This window comes from Apis dorsata, unplaced genomic scaffold (assembly GCF_000469605.1).
Source record: "Apis dorsata unplaced genomic scaffold, Apis dorsata 1.3 scaffold_235, whole genome shotgun sequence".
Lineage (NCBI taxonomy): Eukaryota > Metazoa > Arthropoda > Insecta > Hymenoptera > Apidae > Apis > Apis dorsata.
Window position 1 is genome coordinate 612,161 of NW_006263516.1, and position 23,568 is coordinate 635,728.

The 23,568-nt window shown below is 24.3% G+C and overlaps 1 protein-coding gene across 7 annotated transcripts in view; it reads right to left on the reverse strand.

Annotated features, from left to right (window-relative positions):
* The window catches only part of LOC102681557 (CCR4-NOT transcription complex subunit 6-like), a 378,685-nt gene that overhangs the window by 311,569 nt on the left and 43,548 nt on the right, over positions 1 to 23,568 (reverse strand). For 2 of the 7 annotated variants that reach the window (XM_006615766.2, XM_006615765.2), the window contains exon 4: positions 20,047 to 20,303. The exons of the other annotated variants lie outside the window; for them this stretch is intronic. In XM_006615766.2, the coding sequence (XP_006615829.1) occupies positions 20,062 to 20,303 (242 nt within the window). In that variant the 3' untranslated portion in view covers positions 20,047 to 20,061. Of the gene's footprint in view, positions 1 to 20,046; positions 20,304 to 23,568 lie in introns of those variants that run through there. 7 annotated transcript variants of the gene reach the window in all.

Here is a 23,568-nt window from a genome sequence, read left to right on the forward strand (position 1 = left end):
CGATACGGGCTATTAAGTGTATGCAAAGCAGAGTTAATTTCATTGAACTTTCAGGTGGCGCAAAGTTTTGCCCCGCGGCCGTGAAATGTGGGGGGTTTAAACGGCCATCAGGGGAATGCATAACGAGGATGAGAAAACTATGGCCGGGGAGAGAAAATACCTGACGTCCTTGCGCTTAACTTGTTGGTTACGTGTCTTCGGTTGACGGAAGTTGGCGTGTTGCATTATGGAGAGGCGTTGGAGCGAATTACGGAATGAGTGTTCTTCCGTGACGCTGTTTCATCTCGCGTTGACCAACCACCACACATACTTACAACGTATGCGAAATAATTTAATAATTTTCAGAAGAATTTCTTAATTAAGCGTCAAAGTTGCGAGGATAAGTGCAAGTAAATGTGCAAAATTGGAGGTAATTAAGTATACTGGATATACTTGATATATTTTTTTTAATGATAAAGAAAATATGTATTAGATTTTTGGTAATGTTATGCATTGGAACGATTTCTGGAATGGAGAAATTATCTTTTTTATACGAGTCGTTTCTTGCAAGATTCTGTTGTTTTTAATATAAAATATAAATATCTTATATAAAAGATAAGATGGAATATCGTTTTCATTAAAATTTTCTAATCGAATGTTAACATTGCAAATGTAAGGTAAATATAGCGAATAAAGCAACAGGCGTATGATAAACTAGAGTTGCTTTGATAAGAAAAATGTGTACACAATTTTGATGCTTGAACATTGTAATGCTGGATATTGGAACAATTTATAAATTTTTAAAAGAAAAACTGACTCTTTCAAATATTTTTATAAAATATATTTCAGGTGAGTATAAGATATTATTTTTATTAAGAATTTTCTAATGAAATGTTGAAGTTGCAAGTAAATGTAATTTGATTATCATAACGTGTTTTCGAACAATCTATAAATTTTTAAGAAATAAATCTTTTATTCGTTTCTTCTAAAATTTCACTGTTTTAAAAGCAACATTTAAATGATAGTAATAATAATTAGAAAATAGAGATATCATAAGAATTTAATTAAACATTGAAGTTAAATATATTTATTTGTCACTTAGATTTGTTTCAATAAGAAAATGGAATTTTGCAATGATTTAAAAATTTTTAAAATAAAAAACTTCTTTTTATCCGAGTTGCTTTTTGTAAGATTATTATTTTTCACGGAAATTTTAACAATTTTCAAATTTCAACTTCACAAAAAAAAAAAATTTTAATTTCAATTTTTTTCAATATCATAGTTGCGTTAGATAATTGGAATTAAAATTGCAATATACTGCATGTTTTTCGATTTCATTGATTAATTCCTCGAATAAAACTCATTAAATACTTAATATTTATATATTTTAAAATTAAAAAATATATTCATAATTGATATATAAGTCATTCAGAGATTGATAAATCGATTCATTTTTCGAAAACTTTTTAATTTCAATATCAAGATATATAATTATTATTTAATTTTTCAAAAATCAAATAGTTATCATTAATAGTTAAATTAATAGTTTAATTTCTAATTAAATAATATCATAATAAAAACTAAAATGAAAAAAAAAAAATAAATAAAATCTATCGAAGGAAAACTTTTCTTTCTCTCGTCTTCTCTGAAAATCGTTCGCCTATATAATACAATACTTTAGTAAAATATTCATGTATGGATTACAAGTGTAAGTAAAATAAGTGTAAGGAAAATAACCAGAGCCTCAAAACACTCGATTTAATTGGCCATTCCACGTCTTGCTTTTGCCGGCCTATGCAATGTTTGTAGCAATTTAACAGGCAGCCACCGACTGCATACATACCGGTCGCCATTGATTTTTCCTTTGTAACATTTATTAGAAATATTTCCCGTTGAAAGTTCGTGTACACGAAACCCTTTAACGAAAATTCTATCCCAATAAAACGTTCGACGAGGGGGAGGAATCTTTCATTTAAATAATATACCTTTCACGATCGTGTTTTGCATTCTTCTTCCTCGATGATATTCTCCGCGCTCAAAAATATTGCAAAAGAGTGGTGCATTAACTCTATATGCGCACGTCGTTTACCGGCCATTATTCTACCCACTTATGCAAATAGGATCTAACGTGTATAAAGGGGGGGGGATCGAATAAAAAGGGCCGACCGCGGAAAAACGATGGTCTCTTAAAGCCAATACTTGTATAAACTTCGATCCCGTCACGTCGTAAATCGAAAACTCGCGGACAGTTTAACGCATCGCGCCGCCTTTCCATATCGGGCTCGCACTTTATGGACTGAGAGTTCTTCCCCTGCACGCTTTGTGTTCTTCTCCGGCACAGTGCTTTATCACCCCCTTAACATTTATTTAATGTTATGGAAAGACATGGCGGGGAATCATCGATCTAAATCGCGGTCATAAATGTTGAATTAAAATTTTTATTCGAATTTCGTTTTTGCTCGACAATTGTAGTTGAATTGTAGCGTAAGTACAAGTTCGTTTTTCAAGTTTTAATCTCTCGACGCCAATTTATATTTATATTTATATTCTTCGTTATTCAGTGGAATTATATGTATAGTGATTACCAAAAATTTGTGTGATATGAATTTGTTTGTTATTTAATTAGATATAAGTGTATTTGGTAAAAGTTTCACGTGGAAAAATTTGATTTCATAAAAAAGTGAAATATAGAAACGCTTAAACTATTATTATTCTTTGTAATAATATTTAAATTATTAAAAAAATTATTAAATTTGATCAACAAATTTTTTGAGACATGAGTTAAAAATTATATATTTTATTTTATTATTATTTATTTGTAATTTACAGTAATTTTCAAGTTTTCAGCAAATAATGTTTCTGAAAAATAAGTTTTAATTTCAAAAGAAATTTTGGTTAGATTTATAAACAAATCAAAGAAAATTATCACTTCACAAGAATTCTTAATTTCTTTATTGTGAATGTAAATATATCATTTATATATCATTATATATATTCATTTTATATATTTGTTTTGAAATATTAATAAATTTGTAATATAAGACTAAAAAAAAAAAGATATTATAATTGATAATATATTAGATATTCATTAAAATTTTTATCGTTTTTAATTAAAATCTAAAAAAATATTGGAAAGAACATATTTCTACATATTTGATAATAAAAATAAAATTCTTTTAAAAATTTTTGGAACATCTCAAAAATTAATTTTAAACTTTTTATACACTAAATATAAAAAATAAGAAAGAACCTTTCATTATTAAAAAATAATCATACAATATTCATTTTTTAATTGTATTATTTTATATAATGCATATATTATTTATTATATATTACTTCAATATTAATTAATTAATTAAAAATGCAATAAAATATCAAATAGAGTTTAAAATACAATTTTTGTCAAAAGATATAATATAATATAATATGAATTGTCTAATAAATAGGATATAAAAATAAATGAATTTGTTTCATTTTTAAATCATCCAATATCTTGTATCTATCAAAATTTTTATGACTAATATATTTTCTTTTCTTTATGGTTATAAAATATTTTTGTAGTGATACATCATTTCAATAGAAAATCTTTATTGACAGACGATAAAAAAAAAAAGAGATAAAATAAGATAAGAAAAAAAAAAACACTTTAAGAAAGCAGAAAATTCACTTTACAATCGATTCGTACGTTTTCACGAAACGTTTATATCGCATGTGTTATTATCCACTAAAGCTCGTCACTTAATCAAACAAACTTATATCATTTTTGCGTTTTCGCGTTACATCATTATAAAATCGATCGATATAGATCGTTAAACATGCTATATTCAAATGCAACCGAGTTTACGTATCCTGGATTTCGATGTTCGATTTAAGGATATCAATTTAAGGATATTAAGATAGAAATAGAAAATGTACTGAAGAATCAGATATAAAGTATTATTTAATGATCTAGAATTTAATTCGATATTTTTTATATTAAATAATTTATAATTCTGGATTAAATATTATATATAATAGCAATAATATATTTGATATGAAATATAAAAGATGTAATAAAAAATAAAGTAAAAGTTAGATTAGATAAATATAGTAAGATTTGCTTCAATCTTTAAATTATCAATAGAAACTACTTCCAGCATTAATTAATTTGTAAAAGTGATGAATTTGAGAGAAAAAGATAGTTTATCGATCATATCGAACACGACAAATCTTTCGAATACTTGAAAAAAGATAAAAAAATATTTGTACATCAAACCAAGAAATCCTCTCCATCCATGTGAATAATTCATATATTCATAACTTTATTTTATTTGATTATCGTACAAAAAGAAGGTTCCAACATTGATAGACATTTTACAAATATTAGAAAAGATATAAGAAAATATTAATGACTTCATTATCAAAATCTAGCCAGAAGAAAATTATTTAAAATTATCTAAGATAAATAAACAGAATAGAGTCACGAAATTAATAATAAATATTCCAAAAAATAATTATATATATAAAATAAATTATATGATTTCTTTATAAATGATAATTTCATTTTTAAAAAGGCCAAAATTAATTTCTCTAAATCTAATTAAATTCTAAATGCTAAGACTTAACGGAGTAGATATGAAAGAGAGTTGGATGAAGAGGGAAGGGACGCAGAAAGGTCAAATACAGAGATAGAGAGAGAGAACGAAGCATAGTATGCAAAGGGAATAGGAGATTTGGCATTCTATTCAGATGGTTTCGTGGGCAGGTTGGAGCATACCTTGTTGAATAACTCCTTTGAAAATACCGAACGTAGGTATCGATGGTCGCTACTGCGTACTGGCACGTGCCTCGAAATCATCCTCTAAATACCATCCTTTTGGAAATGTAGCGTCGTGCCAACCTAGGCCTTATCTGTACGTCGAATATTCGATGGCACGTAAATGCTTGCAAAGCTGCATCGTTAATGGATTACAGAATGAATACTTTAAATTTTTTATTTTTTATCCGATTCTTCTGCATCTTCTGTATTTTATTCGTTTTACTAATGAAAAATGCAATTATTTAAATAATCGGATAATTTTAATTGGTACCGAAGAATTGACATTTTGCATTTGAAAGCGTTTTATTTGTAATTGAAGATCTTTAAGCTAAAAATTATACAATTATATTTAATTCATTCCATTCGAGAATCGATTATCCGTCAATTGATTTCATATAGAGATTCTTCATAAAGTTTATTATTTTTCAAAAATTATAAAATCATTTTTGTCGAAAATTTAATAATACTTATAATTCTTTATATTTTATAAAATTGTAATGTTTTATTTATATAAAAATGTTTTGCAAAATTTATATCGACATTCTAATAAAATAAAATAATAATATATATATTAGTGAATTTACTTTCAAATTTATTTCCATAGTTTCGAAAATTTTAATTATTGTAATATATACCAAAAAAAAAAAACTTAGAATAAATTAATATAGTATAATATATAATTAATAAGTTAATATGAATAAAAAACAAGAGATTTTCTCTTTATTAACATTTACATTTTATAATCTATTTATAATTTTAGTGTACAGCATCTCTTAAATTCTTTAAATAGAATTTGAATCTTTTATCAATTTCTTTTACTTTCTCTTTTTTTTCTAGGCTTATAATATTTGAAATATATAATTATAATGTTTACAATATTTTAATTGAAAAATAAATTGCAATTTATTATTGAGACATTGTTTAATATCAGTAAGTACTCAAGAATCTGCAATAAATAATAATATCTTATATATTAATATCTTATATTTAATATCTTATATATCTTATATATCTTATATAATATTTTATATATTACAATTTAGATGTGATCTTTTTTTTATTGCATTTTTTTAATAATATATTTTTTTAATATATAAAAATTCATAAAGAATATTTGAAAACCTCAAAAAGAATTTTTTGCATCAACGTAATATTTTAAGATATCAAAATTTACAATACATAATTTCAATGATAATTTCAACAAATGGACATTCCAAATATAAAAGATTAATTTTAATCATTAATTCTTAAAATATAAAATATTTTAATATTACACTATAATATAGAGTTCATAAAGCGACAATTCATAAAAATGAATAATGATTTTTTTTAAATTTATTTGTTAGAGCACAATGTTCTTCTAAATTAAATGTTCTAAATTATCCGCTAGCAACTTCTTTATAGAATTCATCTTTCTCTAAGTCATGATAATAAAAACTAGCGAAACAATCGAAATTAAATTTTTTCTCGTTAGAGAATAATACTTTTTTCCATTCCATGGTCTAAGATTGTGATCCTGGCGAATTTTATTCTTTGACAGATGTGTTTTGCAATTACCGCAACTTTTGTTTTTCAAGCTTAATATTTAACAGTTGAGTTGGTTTTTAGAAGTTGTCGGGTTTTACGAATTGTTGTTGATTGTAATCCCGACTTTTGTAACTATAAAACGAGCAGAAAGATCTTTTTTGTTCCAGAAAACTTTAACATATTTCAAATTATTTCAATATTTTTAATAAAATTGTTTATCGAGGTGAAACTTCTTTAAATTTATTTGAAAGTTATTCTATAAGAAAAGTTCATTTATTTTTAATTTATAATTAGCTCATGATTTTTTCATGATTATTTTCATTATTAATTAGCTCATTTTTTCATGATTTATTTCAATTAATTGTAAATGAAACATAACAATCTATGCAATAAAAATATGAACTCTACTTATATGAATTCTAGCTGAACACTTATTAATTAATACTGAACATCATTTCACTTAATTATGTTATATTAATATCATAATTATTAATAAATTAATATAATATAAATTTTTATAATATAATAATATATTATAATATAATAATAAAAAAATTAATTATATATTTAAAAAAATGTTGTTGAAATTAAAATCATTTATATGAATATAACTGCTATTAAATAAATAAAAAAATATATATAAAAAAATCATAGTAGAAGAGGAGGAAAATCAGTACATGAATTCGTGTTATATGAACAACTAAGTTGTTCATATAAGTTGTTCATATGAACGTACTTATCTCTCAAAATATGCATATAAAGTCAGTTTTACTGTACAAAATTTCTAATTATCTAAAAGTAAATGCTGAAATAATTTTGAAATTGTTAATTATATGAAAACAATTTCAAATAAAATTGAATGATTTTAAGGAAATCATAATTTCAACATTTTTTTTATTTCAGATATTTCAGATTCCAATATCTGTTTTAATTTATTTCAAATTCAGCACTGGTGACATCTACACGATATTACGATTATTTTAATTCGTGTTAATGTTTTCGACAACAATCAGTCTGAAAAAGTGATAGATAGATTAATTGAAACAGTTATTTATAAATTTAATATTTTGATAACAGACAATCGAGTTGTTTTGACGATTATATGATATAAAATAATCCAGCATTTGGACATTGATAATGACACTAATTGTCCATCGAAAATTAACACGTTCATTCATTCGTTCTACCAATTTGTTTAGTAATTAATTTAGTAATTTAGTAATTAATTCTAATCAATATCAATTATTAATATTAATCAAAAATTGATTATTTATTAATTATTCATCTTTATTTGGTAATTCACATTAACAATTCCAAAAAAGAAAAAAATTTATATGGTAGCTTAATATAATATAATTAAACTATGCAAGAGTTATTTGATTGTTTTTAATTGTTGTTATTCAATTTTAATCAATCATTTCATAAATTAAATATCTGAAAAATTATTGATATTTTGATATAAAAATTAGAAATTTAAAAAAAAATGAAGTTTGGTTTTTGAATTCATTTAGTTTTATTTAAAAAAATTCAATATTTTTCATAGTTTTTTTAATTCTTCAAGTATTATGGTTCATCACTGAAATTGTATTTTACAGTAATATAAATTTTTCATTGCTATTATTATTTTATTATTAATATTTATTTTATTTAATTTTATTATTATTGTATTTAAATGTTATTATATTAACCTCTTCATTATATTACATATACATTGAATAAAATAATATAAGAATTTTTATGCATTATGCATTATATATCTTCGTTGTATTATGAAAGTAATAATCGTTTAATATGTTTATTATTATACATCACATGCATATTCAGATCTTTTATTTATTTATTAATTTTCACGAAATTTTTTCATATTCAATAAAAACAATTATATATATTATAAAAAATTATTAGTTTCTACTTTTTTCATATCATGTAAATTCTGTGTGAGTGTGTGTGTGTGAAACGTGTTAAGACAAATTTAATCTTTATTTCTTTGAAAATCAAAATAGAATACAAAAATACAAAAACAAATTTTAATATGTATCGGGATCTGATTCAAATTTGCAATTTTTATTATTCAATATTGTATTGAAGAAATATATGAATTTTATATTTTTATAAAATGTACATCTTGAAAATCTTATAATACTAAGAAAGGGTTTTTACAGAATGGATGATACGTATAAAATCTATGAATAACAATATTTAAACTTTGACACTTATTTTAATATTGTTTCCTTGTATTGACTATTCACGAGACGATATGATCTTCAAACGTTTGTTTACAAAACGTATAATTTGAACATGTGAATTTAAAATGAATTCAAAGTATAGCGAATGAAAAACAGAACTATTACGATTAAAATGGTAATGGATACAAATTTATTTAAATCGATTCAAATTTATTTTTTTCTTCTCTCCCAAAACCGCCATAGGGCAAACGCAAATTTCCTTTTTCCAGGAATCTGATTGTAAAAACTCGCTTAGAACAACGATAAGTCGTTCTCATGCAAGAACACAGTGGACAATGCAACCGGCATAACAGAATAGAGCTGTATTTTTTTTTTTCCTTTTTTCTTTTTTTTTCTCCTTAAGACGAAGAAACATTTCACAAAGAATTGTTGGTATCAATCGAAAATCGTGCATCTCCTAGCAAAATGTTAGTAAGGGCGATTTTCCGGACAAATTGTAAGCCATAAAAGCGACGCGAGCGCCCAAGCATGCCAACCTGTGAGGTCGTAAAGGGCGCGCATATGCAAACACAAGATGTACGTGCTCGGATTTGCGTATACGGTGTGTTTGTTTGTCTTACAACCTTGGCATTGGCGAATACACCAAAGGGGAATAAGCAAAGTTGAAAGTAAAATATTCTAACCTTCGACTTGTTATGTATAATATGTTGCAATTCTTTCGAGGAGAAAGGAAGAAAGTTTAAAGCCTAACGTTATTTTTAGATATTCGTTTGTGTATAAATTTCCATTCGTTGCAAAAGCAAGTAAAGAAGGAAAGAATATTGTAGCATTACTATTTGAGTAGGTACTGTCGGTGAAGATTTTGAATGATAGAAAAAATTTTATGGACTGTAAATTGATGTTTTATGTTCGAAAGACAATTATTGTTTGTTGATTAGTTTCGTACAAGATTCGAATTAAAATTCAGAGGAAAAATTAATAAATATTGCAATGCAATAAATCCTTTAGATAGATAAATCCTTTATATAACGATTGCTTTGAATAACAATTTGATTGAAAAAAGAAATTTATGAATATGTTAATTAGAAAGAAGTAGAAATTAAATGATTAGCGATGAAAGAAGATGTATCTCATAAGAGAAGTGCATTAAAAAAGAATAAATTAATTTGAATAATAGGTGAGTAAATATATTTTTTTTAACAGTTAATTATTTTAGCAAAACTTTGATCATTTAGATATTTTTTACTTTTTTTGCATTTTCACAAATTTTAGCACTGATATATATATAATTTTTCGTATTCCAAAAAATTTTTTTCTATTTCACATTTAAAAAATCTATATTTAGAATTTTAATAGAATAAAATTATTTGCATTATTATGTAATATTGAATTTATTTGTATATTAATTTCAAAAGATTTTATCATTCTTATAATAAATATTTGCAAGTAAAAAAGAATTAATATTATAAGTATATCAATTTTAATGATTACACAATTCTTAGTCATTTAATTTTAATTAATATCACTTTTATAATAGTTTCATTTTTTTGAAATCTAAAAAGAACTAATAATCTTTACAAAATTTCTATTTTCTAAGAAAAATAATATTAAGACAGAGAAATCTAATCTTAGAAAAATAAAATATATTTATTTGTAATTTGTAATTATTATATATCATTGTTTTTTTTATCAAATTATTTATCTTTATATACTCAATATAATTTTCAAGATTGGAATAATTAAATAATTTACATATCCTATAAAGCATAAAATTTTAATAGAAATTAATCAATATTATTCAATGACTAAAATTGCATAACAAGCATTTGTGTCATTTATTCATTTAATTTTGTCTGCAACTATATTTTAGTTGTCTATCCATTGTGGTAAGACATCACATGTACTATGTCAAGCGAAATCAAAAGCAACCCCTTTAAACGAGCACAACGTGATTTCAATGCAAGGAAGAAAACCACTGACAGGATCAAAGTCAGGAACAATCATTCTTAAATAAAACGTCTTAAATTGTAAAATATTTCAATAAAAATAGCCAAATATTTTCTTATTTTAACTGAATAAGAAGTTTTATATTGTACTAATATTTTATATTTATTTGCACATAAGTAATATAATATTTAAATAATTTAGACTAATATGTATTTACGTTTTAGTTGTTTCAAACTTTATATCATAGTTAAATATATACATACAGAATGTTTGAATATTTAGAGGCAATTATCATCAAAAATATTCATTATTCCAAAATATATTATAAATAGAATTTACTTTGTTTCGAGAAGGATATGATGTGTTACATACAATGGTTTACAAAGTACTTGAATATTATTTTACAGCAAAATTCATCTAATTAGAAAATTTTGATTTCAATGAAAGTTTGCATATATGTAGAATGTATTACACAGAGCAATTCCTTTGTTTCTATTTTAGAAAGTAAAATTAACTCCCAAAATTTTAGCATGGTGATAAGTTTTAAATATTTGCCTGAAATTTTTTTGTAACTAAATTTTAAATATTTTAATCTAAAATCTTGTTCTATCTGATTACAAAATTATATTTAAAAAAAAAAACAAAAATACGAAATTTAAACTTTAATTTCAGTTCTTTAAAATTGTAAATAAGCATCCATATACAACTCATTGTGTTCTAAATTATAAAGTTTCATTAAAGTGAAAAACATATATAAAAAATTTCAATAAAAAATAAAAAAATTTGAATACATTCGTGAACAATTATAAATCATTTTTTCCTACGTATAAAAGAAATGTGAAAATCAAATTTGTATTTTTATATAAAAATCATGTAAATATTATTCAAAAATCGAAATTTTCATTTTTATTTAAAAATTCTTACTGTAAAAGTCAAGAGTTATTTTGCAATTTCAAAAAGTATATTTGCAAGGCAACACATGTTTACAAGATTTGAATAAGTAAACTTTACTTCATAAAAATAAATTTAGTGCACGAATGTTGTAATTCAACGAAAGTTTAAGATTAACGATAAAAGTAATTAATGCCAAGTAAGATGACATTCCCTTGATAAAGCTTTTTAAAGCTCGTATCAGAGATTTAATCCTTAGCTTAAAGAATAACAGGTGAATTTTTCTCGACGATTAATAATTATGTTGTTCGTGTATATTTATGAAGTTTTTTTTAAATGGCTATAACTTTATTAAAAAAATCTTTTCTTATAAATAAAAGTTTCGTTTATTTTGAAGATAAAGAATCATACTTTTTGATACTATATACAGAAATTGTGAAACTTGTTGCATACAAATTTATTTTAATTAATTAAAATATCCTAGTATTTTTTATTTTTCAAGATATATTGAAATATTTTATATTCTATACATTCTTTAACATTTAAGTGAAGTTAAAAAATCCTTTTTTAGGGATTTAGAACTAGAATTTAATTTTTTTAATTAAAGCATTATATATACAATGATAAAAATTTTATTTTCCACTTACATATGTTTCGAAATATTAAATACAAATAATCTTGCAAGAAGAACATGAACAAAAAATTTGTAGAAATTAAATTTCATTTAAAAAAAATTTACTTATTATTTAACGGCTTATAAATATAAAATACAATAAAAGAATAAGAAATTTAATAATTTTAACAAAATTCAAACTGTAATTTGCTTTTTTTGTTCACAAAAATTTGAATAAAATTTAAATAAAGTCACAGAATATTGAAATTCCACAATTATTCAATACTTATTACAAATTATACAACAATTTCCATTTTAATATATTTTACATTCAATTTTAATGTATTTTACGTAATATTTTTTTTTCACAATTATTTAATTATAAAAACTGAAACGGATTTGTTGAGCAAGCAGTGAAAGCAGATAAATCTCAGGATAAATCGATCAAGCAAAGACCACACAAGTACCGAAAGAAATAAAATAAAAAAAAAAATTCGCAGAATCATCGTGTCTCGTTATCGATCTGAAAAATGCGGAGAAGAACGTGCAAGTCACAAGAAAACACACAACTCGAATACAAGGGAATACAGCCTTTAATAAGTGTACTTGTGTGCGCCAATAAATGAGGTTCATCCATCCATCGGCGAATGAAGCGAATAGTGGACAAAGAAAATTCGTGATGCGTGAAATTCATGATGCACGACGGCGTATAGAGAAAGATATTTTGAGAAAATCTATTGGAAATGATATATGTACACGTGATCCGTGATGCATGACATTCGTGATATATGAATTGAAAAAGATACATCGAGGTAACATTTCGATTTGCTTTATGATAATGACATGCAAAAAACATTGTCTTGCAAAGTACGTGTCAAAACGTGTGAAGAGCTACCGTATGGCCTTTTGTTTCACGGATATCAAAGGACGTTTTATCCGTTTAATCTGCAAACTTGGAAAATTAATGTTTCATGGTGGATCGAGACACGTTCAAGATCAAAATCTGTATTACTTTGCATTTCATTGTTTTCCTCGTGCTTATTACGTGCCGCTATTATGTTTTCACGGATACCAAAACTGAATGTTTGATCGATAGATATAGTTGAATTAAAATTAAAACGGAATGGAAAAGGAATCGAAAGAATTTCAAAGAGATTTTCAAACAATTTTTGTATAACTCGATTAATTATGTTCTATCAATGTGATACAATAATTTAATAGAAATTAGAAAATGCATGAAAATAAAAATTAAAAAGGAGAAAAGTAAATATAGTAAATATAGTAAATTGTTTCGATAAATATGATTGAATAAATACTTAAATTATGTATATACGTTATATATATAACGTTATAATTGATCATATAATAGATATTTATTAAAATAAATTATACTATCACATATACAAGATGTTAATATATTCATGGAAAATTTTTGATGAAGTGAGAATGAGAGCGTCATATCATTTGTCTCATTCTATTTTTGTTTCACTTCATCTAATGTAAACTTAAATTGTTTAACAAATAAAGTAACTGATATTTTCGTATTATATAAACATTCGTATTATATTTCATAATATATAAATTTTTATATTTATTTTGAATTGTAGAATCCAAAAATATTCCAGGAATACAATAATAATCTTATATTTATATTTTATTTATTATATATGATAATTGAATGTTATAAACTATATTTTAAATAAAATTTCTGATTATATAATATCGAAAGATGGAAAAATTTTGAATAAATTTATGTATAAAAAGAATAGATATCATCTTGTAAAAAAACTTTTTTTTTTAAACTCAATTTTTTTAAGTAAATAGCAATTTATTAAAAATGTTATATTTACGTAGAATAAAAAATTAATATTTTGCAAGTACTACGTATGACACGTATTTTAAATAACACGACATATTCTTTACATTAATTTCTTGAATATATAAACTTGTTTAAATGACATGAAAATTCGTAGTCTATAATTTATAGACAATATAGATGTAACATATAACAAAAGATTTTTACGTGCAATTTAATAATCGTAATGCGTTTTAATATCCTATTTGACTATCTTTTACATAATAAATTACAAACTCGCAAAGCAACGTTTAATCATCGTACGCACTTAATTTAAATAAATTGCATAGTTGCACAATTCTCTTTTTTACGTTGAATTTTCCCTTCTTGCATACATTTAAATTTACATCTATATGCCAATGTAAATACAATTTATTTTAATAGATCACGTTTTATTGTACACTTTTTACGATGAATTATTTCCTATCGCGTCGTTTTCATTACTTTAATCGCTCGCGTTACCATCACTGTTTAAAATTAATTCAAGCTGCATCGAGTTTTCAGAGCTTAATGTAACTTTCAAGCAAAACGATTTCCACGTTATCTCGTTTACCAATATTCCCCATTACGCGTGCCTGATAATTCGTAATACTACCAAGAAATATCTCACGCGAAATGGTTGGAATGTTTAAATGACAGGCTTATAAATGTGTACCCCCACATGTAGCACCCACTTGCTACATTGGAACAGCATACCTTAGAAAATTACGAGCCGTTTCGAAACCTTTGATCTGTACAAGTATGTGAAAACATGTACCGGGCGAATGATCAAGTGACGAAATTTCGAGAATTCGAAACGACTCTGTCACTGCAACTTTGTTGGTGTAAAAACTACGCGATGAATGAAATTGAATTTTTCACCGTCCTTTCACAGGAATTTTGACGGGAACGAAGACCAAAGATTTTCAATGAACGATTGCAATAAATGTAAAAATGTCAAAGAATCGAAACGTGACTTTGAAAGACATAAAAACAATGATTTTGTTAAGGATTAAATTTCAAAAAAAAATTATGATTGTTGGGATTTTACAAACTCACATATATAATAATAAGATTTAATTTTTTGTTAATATTTTTAATATCGAATTGTTCTCTCTAAAAGGACACAAAAAGATTTCTTGTGGATAAAGTTATGTAAGTGCAAAATTTAATATATGTTAATATAATTTTTTTTTCTTAAAAATTTCCATTCATATTATCAAAAAATAAATAAAGGAATAAAAAATATATGATGAAATATATGTAAATCTTCACAATAGCATTTTTTTGTAATAGAAATAAGGAGCATTTATTGTAATTGATTAGAAAAATCTTAAAATCTTAGTAAAATAAATCTTAAACACAAATTGTATTGTTATTAAATTTTAATTTTTGTATTATTATTAAATTAAATTAAATTGTATTATTATTAAAAAAATAATAATAAATTGTTAAAATATTCTCTTAAATTATTTATCTAAATTATTTTTTACATTCAAGAATTTTTCGAATTTTGCGAAAAGATTTCAAATATTTCACGCTTATACAAAATTCAATTTTTACGCTTTATTTTTTCGTAAAATCTTTCGCTTAATAAATTTAGAATTTAAATATAAACTCAATTAGGTTATTAAAAATTAAATAAATAATAATTAAATAAAAATTAATATCCTCAATGATTTTTCTATATTTCCAATAATCTGTGAAAATATAATCTCGATTCCTTTAACTAATTTCAACTTAAAAATTATCGTTACGAATAAGGATGTTTAAAAACACGTGAAACACTTACGTGTTATATTTTCAAAATCAAGATTTTTATTGTCCATGAATTATCACATATCAATCATCGCTAATCCACAAGCAAAATCAAAGCAAGATATTTAAAGAAACAAAATTGCCGATAAAGGTGAATATCAGATATAAGTAAAATTCGTAACATAGTTTGAAAGTAAAAAGTAAAGGAAGTCAATAAGAATCAAGTGTAATAGTCATAAGATAAGAGACAAGAGTGACATTTCTCGATTTTAGGCGAGGAAAAAGCGAGGATCGCGTTACGCCGCTTGCTTCGTCGTCCGTGAAATCGAGTATTCCGAATTTTCCAGACGAAGTCAACTACCTACGACATCTATGCTGCGACACAGGACATTACGTGCAGGTGCTTCTTCGAGTAGCTGACTAAGCTTACTTCGTAACGGCCAATGGCCATTCGTTCTCGACTCCATCGAGCTTACGCGAACGATCCTCTCGATGTCAAGTGGTCATCTAGCGAGAGTTAGGTGTTTTAAAAGAGGATAAACTTAAGTGCCGAACAGAGAGCAAGTAGCTAAGTGTGCGTGATCGATGATGCGATCGTTTCATACGAACGTCATTGTGTTCGTTAAGTACGCATTACGTCGTAATTTGAAAGTTCGATTGAAATCGTCAGAGAAGATGAATCTAAGTGAATATTTAAATACGTTTGTACGATAGGAAGACTACTATTTGCTTAAAACTTAATCCTTTCGTTTTTTAGATTAGGAAAAAATCATTCAAACGTAAAAATTGTTAAAAAAAGATAGTTTTAAAATAATCATAAACAATATATTTGAACACCATGTGATAATGTTATATCTATAATATATAAAGATAATAAAAAATAAGATATATTATTTTAAAGAAAATTAAAATGCAAAATAGGTTAGATATACGTAACATTATCTAAGAAACGAACAAATATGAATGACACAGAAAAATATTTGAAACAAATAAAAAAAAAAATATGTGTAAGGTATCGAAAAGCACAATGATATATTTGTTTGACTTTGTAATGATCTTGAAAAAATATATGAAATTATTTATTTTCAAGGTATTTACACGTTTCCAATAAATTATTCGTACTAAATGCGATGCTGGAAAAACAACTAATATGTCACGTATGTTTGATGCGTGTTAGTGAAAATATTAATTAAAGTATCAAACAGGAATGTTTCATTGATTTTTAATGAGCTATAAAAACAGAAATACGATAGAATTTGCATTATTTAAATATTCTAATATTCGAAAGTTATATTAATCGAACAATCTATTATCCAAACTGCTCTTAATATTTGCAATATTAACAATGTTTTTTTCTTAGCACAGTAGAAATAAAATTTAATTTAAAATTGATACTATAAACGTTCATATGATATAGACTTTTGAGTAAGAAGAAAGAACATCTTATAATTATATAAAGGGTTGAAATTAACAAAAGAAAATTTTTAACAAATTATTTTTTTTTGGAAGTAAATTTTAAAGTCAAGTTATTTCATTCTTTTAAATGGAACCATTCATATATTTTGAATACATTAGTTTATTTATTTGAATATTTTCTATAAAAAAAAATATTAATCTATTTATATACATCAATGAAAAACTATTGATTTAAGAGATATTTCAATCTAAATTTAATGGTTTCATGCTATTAAAAGCCAAGAAGATAATCATTTTTGATTGGCAGTTTAGAATAGGCAGAACAATCTTCAATACATAAAACACATCTATTTTTTTTATTATGGCCGATAGACTTAATTAATGGTTAAGAAAAACTCGTCAATAAATGAATTCTCATCACGTCACAAATAGTTAAGTACCAAAGCCATTAACTCATAAAATTTATATTGTGATTCTAATAAACTAATAATAAAAATTATTTTTTTTATGGCTATTACTTTTAATTAAACAAAACACGAAATTATGATATACGGATTGAACAATAATAGATGTGATCATTCGGCATGTAATAATGAACAAGGATGATAGCTCTTCGATATAAAATAAATCAATAAATATATTCAAAATTATATTGGTTCGTTTAAAAAATGAAGTTAACTTCGAAAATCTCACTAATTGATCTGCAAAATAATTATTTGCATAATAAAATATTTTAAATCAAACAACTTTGTTTTGTTAAAACATTTTTTTTTAATAACCTCTTATGAAATATTTGATTGTTATTTAAACAAAACATCCTGTATATTCTCTTATATATTAATTATATTTATCCATATTTTATTACTTCTATTTACTTCGTAATGTATTCACGAAATTTGATTCTTCCTAACCAATTGTATAAACTGCATATTTATTTCAAAACATTTGTTCCCCAATTTGTTTGAATAATCAATTCACCTGTTTTATTGTGAATAGATGATTATAAATATTCGATAATTTGATACGTGTGAGTTAAATCAAATCAATAAGAAATCATTAATTCAAAAGGATCTGTCCCTTCGATTAATATAGATAAATGCAAAAAGATGCATAAAACAACAAATATTCGATAGGATCAGATCAATCGAGCTTTAATAAAGAAAGCTCTAAGTCTTCTTGTTTCGATTTCAGATGATATCTCCCTCGTGAAAATCACATTGGGAGAAGGGGGTTGGGGGCATCAATATGTGCGAGCTGTTTTTGCGATGCAAGTGCATATAGTCGCAGGATGCGCGTGCGAAGCGCAGGTTGCACACATGCATATTGGAAGGCTGGCCGCGGACGTGTTGGCATTTGGCATTGCGCCGCATATTATCCAAGGATGCACGAAATGCCTTGCCATTTGCAAACGGGACACGCTCGTTCGACGTTGTCGTTGTTGTTGCGTTGTTGGTGTTGCACGTTGTTGTCTCAGCTTCATTCCTGCATGTTCAGGACCTGTGACAGGGCGCGTTCCAACTCTCTTGTCTCTTGCCAAATGAGACAAATGCATCTTTTCAATAACACTTTTAAACAACTTTCAAAAATTCAAATAGCCATTTCAAAAATTCTCTCTGGAGTTGCAAATGATGCGTGCAGCCTCTTCCTTCTCCTTTCAAAACGTATATACCGTTATAGGCCTAGAGTCAATCCATTCGAGCAAAAATAATTCACAGAGTGTCGATCGGTAGCTCGACGAATAAGCAAAAGTTGCTTATTTTTAGTAGGAAATTTTTTTTTTTCCTTTCGATCGATCGATAGATTGCATTTTTTTTAAAAAGATTACTCGAAATGTACGATTTGAAGTTGATCGATTCGGTTAATCGATTAAAAGTTATCAAATATAAACGTGTTTTAAACGCGTTCAAGTCGATATGCGATATATAGAGCATAAATGAATCGATGCTTGATAAAAAATTTGAAAAGTTTAATCAATCAATAATGTAAAGATACTTGATTTGGAGTTAAAAATGTGGTTTAATGCGTTCAGTGAATATAGAATAAAAAGTATAAGTGAATCAATGCTCGATCTGAAAAATTTGAAAAATTTAAACGATTGTAAAATAGTTTTCCTTTTACAATGATTCTTCAAAATTTATTCTATGCTTTTTTTTTATGTTATTGAACTTTGAATTAAATGATGAAAATGCAAAAAAAGTTATTCAATAATCATAGCTAGTTTAGTATATTTTATTTATTTATTTGGTTATCTGTAGTAAAATATATGATACGTTTAATCCACATATTCAAATTTATTTTATCATACGTTTTATTAATATATTTATTGATATTGGCAATTTGAATGCATGTATTTGAACGTAAATGTTCTACTTAGAGCACCATCGTTAACCTGTTAATCTTGTTAAATTATTGCCAAAACTGAGTGGACTTAATCACGTTGTAAATTGGTACAAATCCATGGCTACAGTTAGTCCAAGATGCAAGTAATCGCTTTTGAATCGATCAATCATTCGCTAACTCAACAAGGAATATTTGTTATGAGTATTTAAAGATAATTGAATGTTTAAAAATTATAAATATTTATATATGTAAAATTGAGGAACTGTTTTTTGCTTATTTTTTAAACTGTGTGCAAATTTTAATTTTTTTAATCTCTTTCACTATTATTTTCTATTCAACTGTAAAATATTGCATATTGCATTTCAAATAAATCGATATCAGCCTTTCAAATGCACAAAAAGGCTGGAAAATATTTCGATAATTGGATAATTATATAATCTGAATGCTGAAGAAAAAAGAGATTAAAACTTTTATGCACACGCATATTAAATAAATAAAAAGTTAATTATCGTAAAATGTTATCGACATACACTGCATATAATTACTTTTAGCGTGTTCTAAGAGATTTAACGAATATTTAATTTCATTTGAATTATCAAGCTAATGACTAAAATTGAATGTTCATCAACCAACTTATTTATTATTTATATGATAAATATGAAACATTATATGATAAATACCGTTTCGCTTAGCAAATATTTAAATAAATTACGAAATAAATAAATTTAAAGAGTAATTTATCATTATGAAAATATGTTAAAATATTTTATCTTCAAGAATAATCGATAATAATAATGTACATGTAAAAGCTTAAACGTAAAAGGCAATAAAAAATAAAATAATTTAAACTAGATCGCAAGAAATCTAAGCACGATAGAAATAACTTGATTAAAAACGTAATTGTTCCCTCACATTTTTTCAAATTATATACATCCTGTAAAACTTGCTTACTCACCGTATCAATCTTTGCGGACACGAATTCAATCATTAATATTCTGGTTTTAGAAAGCTTACCTGAAACAAGAAAGAAACAGTATTTATATTCAACATTGCATCTAACATTTGTGTGTGTTTAATTATATCTAAATTTAACATCATTTTAGATCAAGTATATGCACATACAAATATTTTAAGAAATAGATATTATTTAAATTATTAGAACTTATGATTATACTCTAGTTATTTATCATTTGAAAAATCATAATTTATTATAATGATATTAATATTAACATATATTTTTAATTTTATAAAAATTAAATAATAAAAAAATGTTAAACAATTATATAAATATATAATAATATAAATATATGTATAATAAATTTCGTTTAAAATCCAAAAAAATAAATTGCTACCATATTTATATGACAATGTTATTTAAATTTTCAAATTAAAAATTTGCTAAGAAAGATGAAATTTTTATTTTATGCTTATAAAGTGATTCATAAATATCCTAAATCCTTTAAATAAAAAAAATATAAAAAAAGAATATATCAAATACAGAATTGATGTAATTCAAATTGAGAGATATTAATATTAAGTAGATTAATATATTAAGTATATATTAGTATATTAAGTAGATTAAAATATACTAATACATATTAATAAAATAGAAAAAAGATATATATCTAAATAAAATTAATCTTATTCTACACATAAATATTTATATTTATAATTATATTCAAATTATACGTCTTCCATTTTTACTTGTATTCTTGGAAAGATATAATAGAACAAGATTGTTCAGATGATGACAATATCCGTGAAATAATATGAAAAATTTCCATTTAATTTCCATTTATTAATATGAATGTGAACGGGCGTAATGTTCGGCGAGCAGCAACATCTAATAGATGAATCAACGATGCGTTGGAACAAATGCATCATCTACATGTGATCGGGGTCGAACACCTGTGACCGATCTTTTTAACAAATTGCACAAATTTCATAATCCGTTATGACAAACTGTTCTTCAGTTATTAATTTCGGTATCATTAGTAATTGGAAATTATTCGCTATTATTAAATATACACGTAAAATAAAATTATTACTGAATCGATCATTTTATTTTATAATTAAAATTAAATATTAATGATTACGTTATTTTTTTCTAGTGTAATTTTAGAGAAAATGGAAAAATTACTGAATTTATTTATTTATTAATATTATTTATTTAAATTTAAATTTAACATTATTTAAAATTTAAAAACAATTTAACATTATAAAACTCGATATGATTATGATGATATTTATACAGAATGTTTTTAAATTCACTCGAATATCTATCAAACTATTGAAGATACAAAAAAATGCTTCGAGTAAAAATTGAATGGTTTTAGAAGACATATAATTCGATGTAGTTAGTTTTTTTTGTAAGTAAAGGTCATATAAAGAACAATTTTAATTTCTTAACTGTAATCACGTAATTTTTTTTTTTTATTTTTTTTTAATTTTTATTTTTTGGCAATTGATCAATTTAAATGAGATCTTTACAACAGATTATTTATTATGTTATAATATTATATAACAATACATTATTTTTTTTATTTTTTAAATAATTTTAATATAATATAAATTTTACAGTATTAGATATTATAATAAAAATATTTGTATTTCAATTATTATTTTTATATGTATATATTAATACAATTATTAATAATAATTTCTTTAAATCCATTTCTCAATTCAATTATTCGATTCTTTTAAAAAAATAGAATATAATTTCTCAATAGATGCGCAGTTTCATTAGTCAGAAAAGCTAAGATCATGAATCATGGTTGAAGACAGAAGTGTACGGTATCGAGTGCAAAGGGTCGTGCGAAACAGGTCTAAAAGAAATGCGATTCATTTATAGACCGTTGAAGATGACGCTCCATCGCTTCTAATCCTTCATTTCTATTGCTAACAACGTTGGTACCACGATATCAAAATCGTAGCTGGACATAACGGTACCGATTAATTCGCAATAAAGCGTTAGCACGATCCTATCAATCACGTGATACATCTATTGGATGTACAAGTGTTTCTGCTTCTTGAATAAATACGAATCTTTAATGAGAGAGAGTGGAGAGTATAGAAAGTGTGCTGTAGTAATAGCAAATCGTTATCGTTATAGTATAACAATTAGTTATTATACCCTGATTAATTAGTAATATTCTTAGCTTACATTTTCACATAAATAAGATCAAATTTAATTAATACGTACTTAATTTTAATTAATACGTAAAAAATATGTCGTGTTATATATATTTAAAATATATAGTAGTTAAAGTATATAGTAGTTACAAAACGTAGGTAATTTTATTACATAGATTTAAATATGAAATTATAAAATTATAATATTGTATAAAAAAATTTTCTCATGATTTTCTTATAAATTGCCATTGTTTATCTGGAAAGAAATTGTTTTACATATATTGAATTTTTTATTGTTTTTAAACTATTCAAAATTTTTTTTTATTTTTAATATCATAACCAGAATTTTTATTTAAAGTATAATTAAATATATCTATAATATTTGATTATTATATAAAAAAATCATTGTAAGAAAATAGAATGATAGAATTGAATTACGCATAAAAGTTAATATAATCTGATAAAATATTTTATTTATTTTTAAAATATTTTATTATTAATTTCATCTTTTAAAAGATTATAAGAAAAGGCTTATAAAAATTTCGAATCTATTTGTGAGATTTTTGATCTCCATGAAATGTTTAGATCATTGAAAAAGAATTAATTTAGAAATTTAATATTTTTTAAGCAACTAAACTTAAAGTGATTAAGTAAATTTTAGTTCTGCTTTTATTACTGTGCTGTACAATAAATTTTCAAGTTTTTTGATTTATTTTGTGTCTTTTATAAAAAGCCTTTTAACAAAACATAATCTTATTTTATATGTAAATGTATCTGGTATGGTATATGGAAGAACAATAATAGTTTTTTACTTTCTGAAATCAATATTTGTTCATAATTTTTTTTCTTATTTTCATTGTTATTTTAATATTTTGTGAAAAAATTTTTAATAAAACAATTTTTTAATAAAACAATTATTAGAAATCTACTTTGAATATATTGAAAAATAGAAATGAAATAAAAAAATATTTATTTCAATAAAAAGTTTGAAAGTAACAACTGATACAAATGGCTACATAATTTTCTAAGAGAAACACAGGAAAGTATAAAACTACAACAAGGTTTTCAAACTATTCTATACTATCATAAATTCGAACTAACATTCGCATTCTAAATTCTCTGCATGCTAAACTTTTACACATTATGA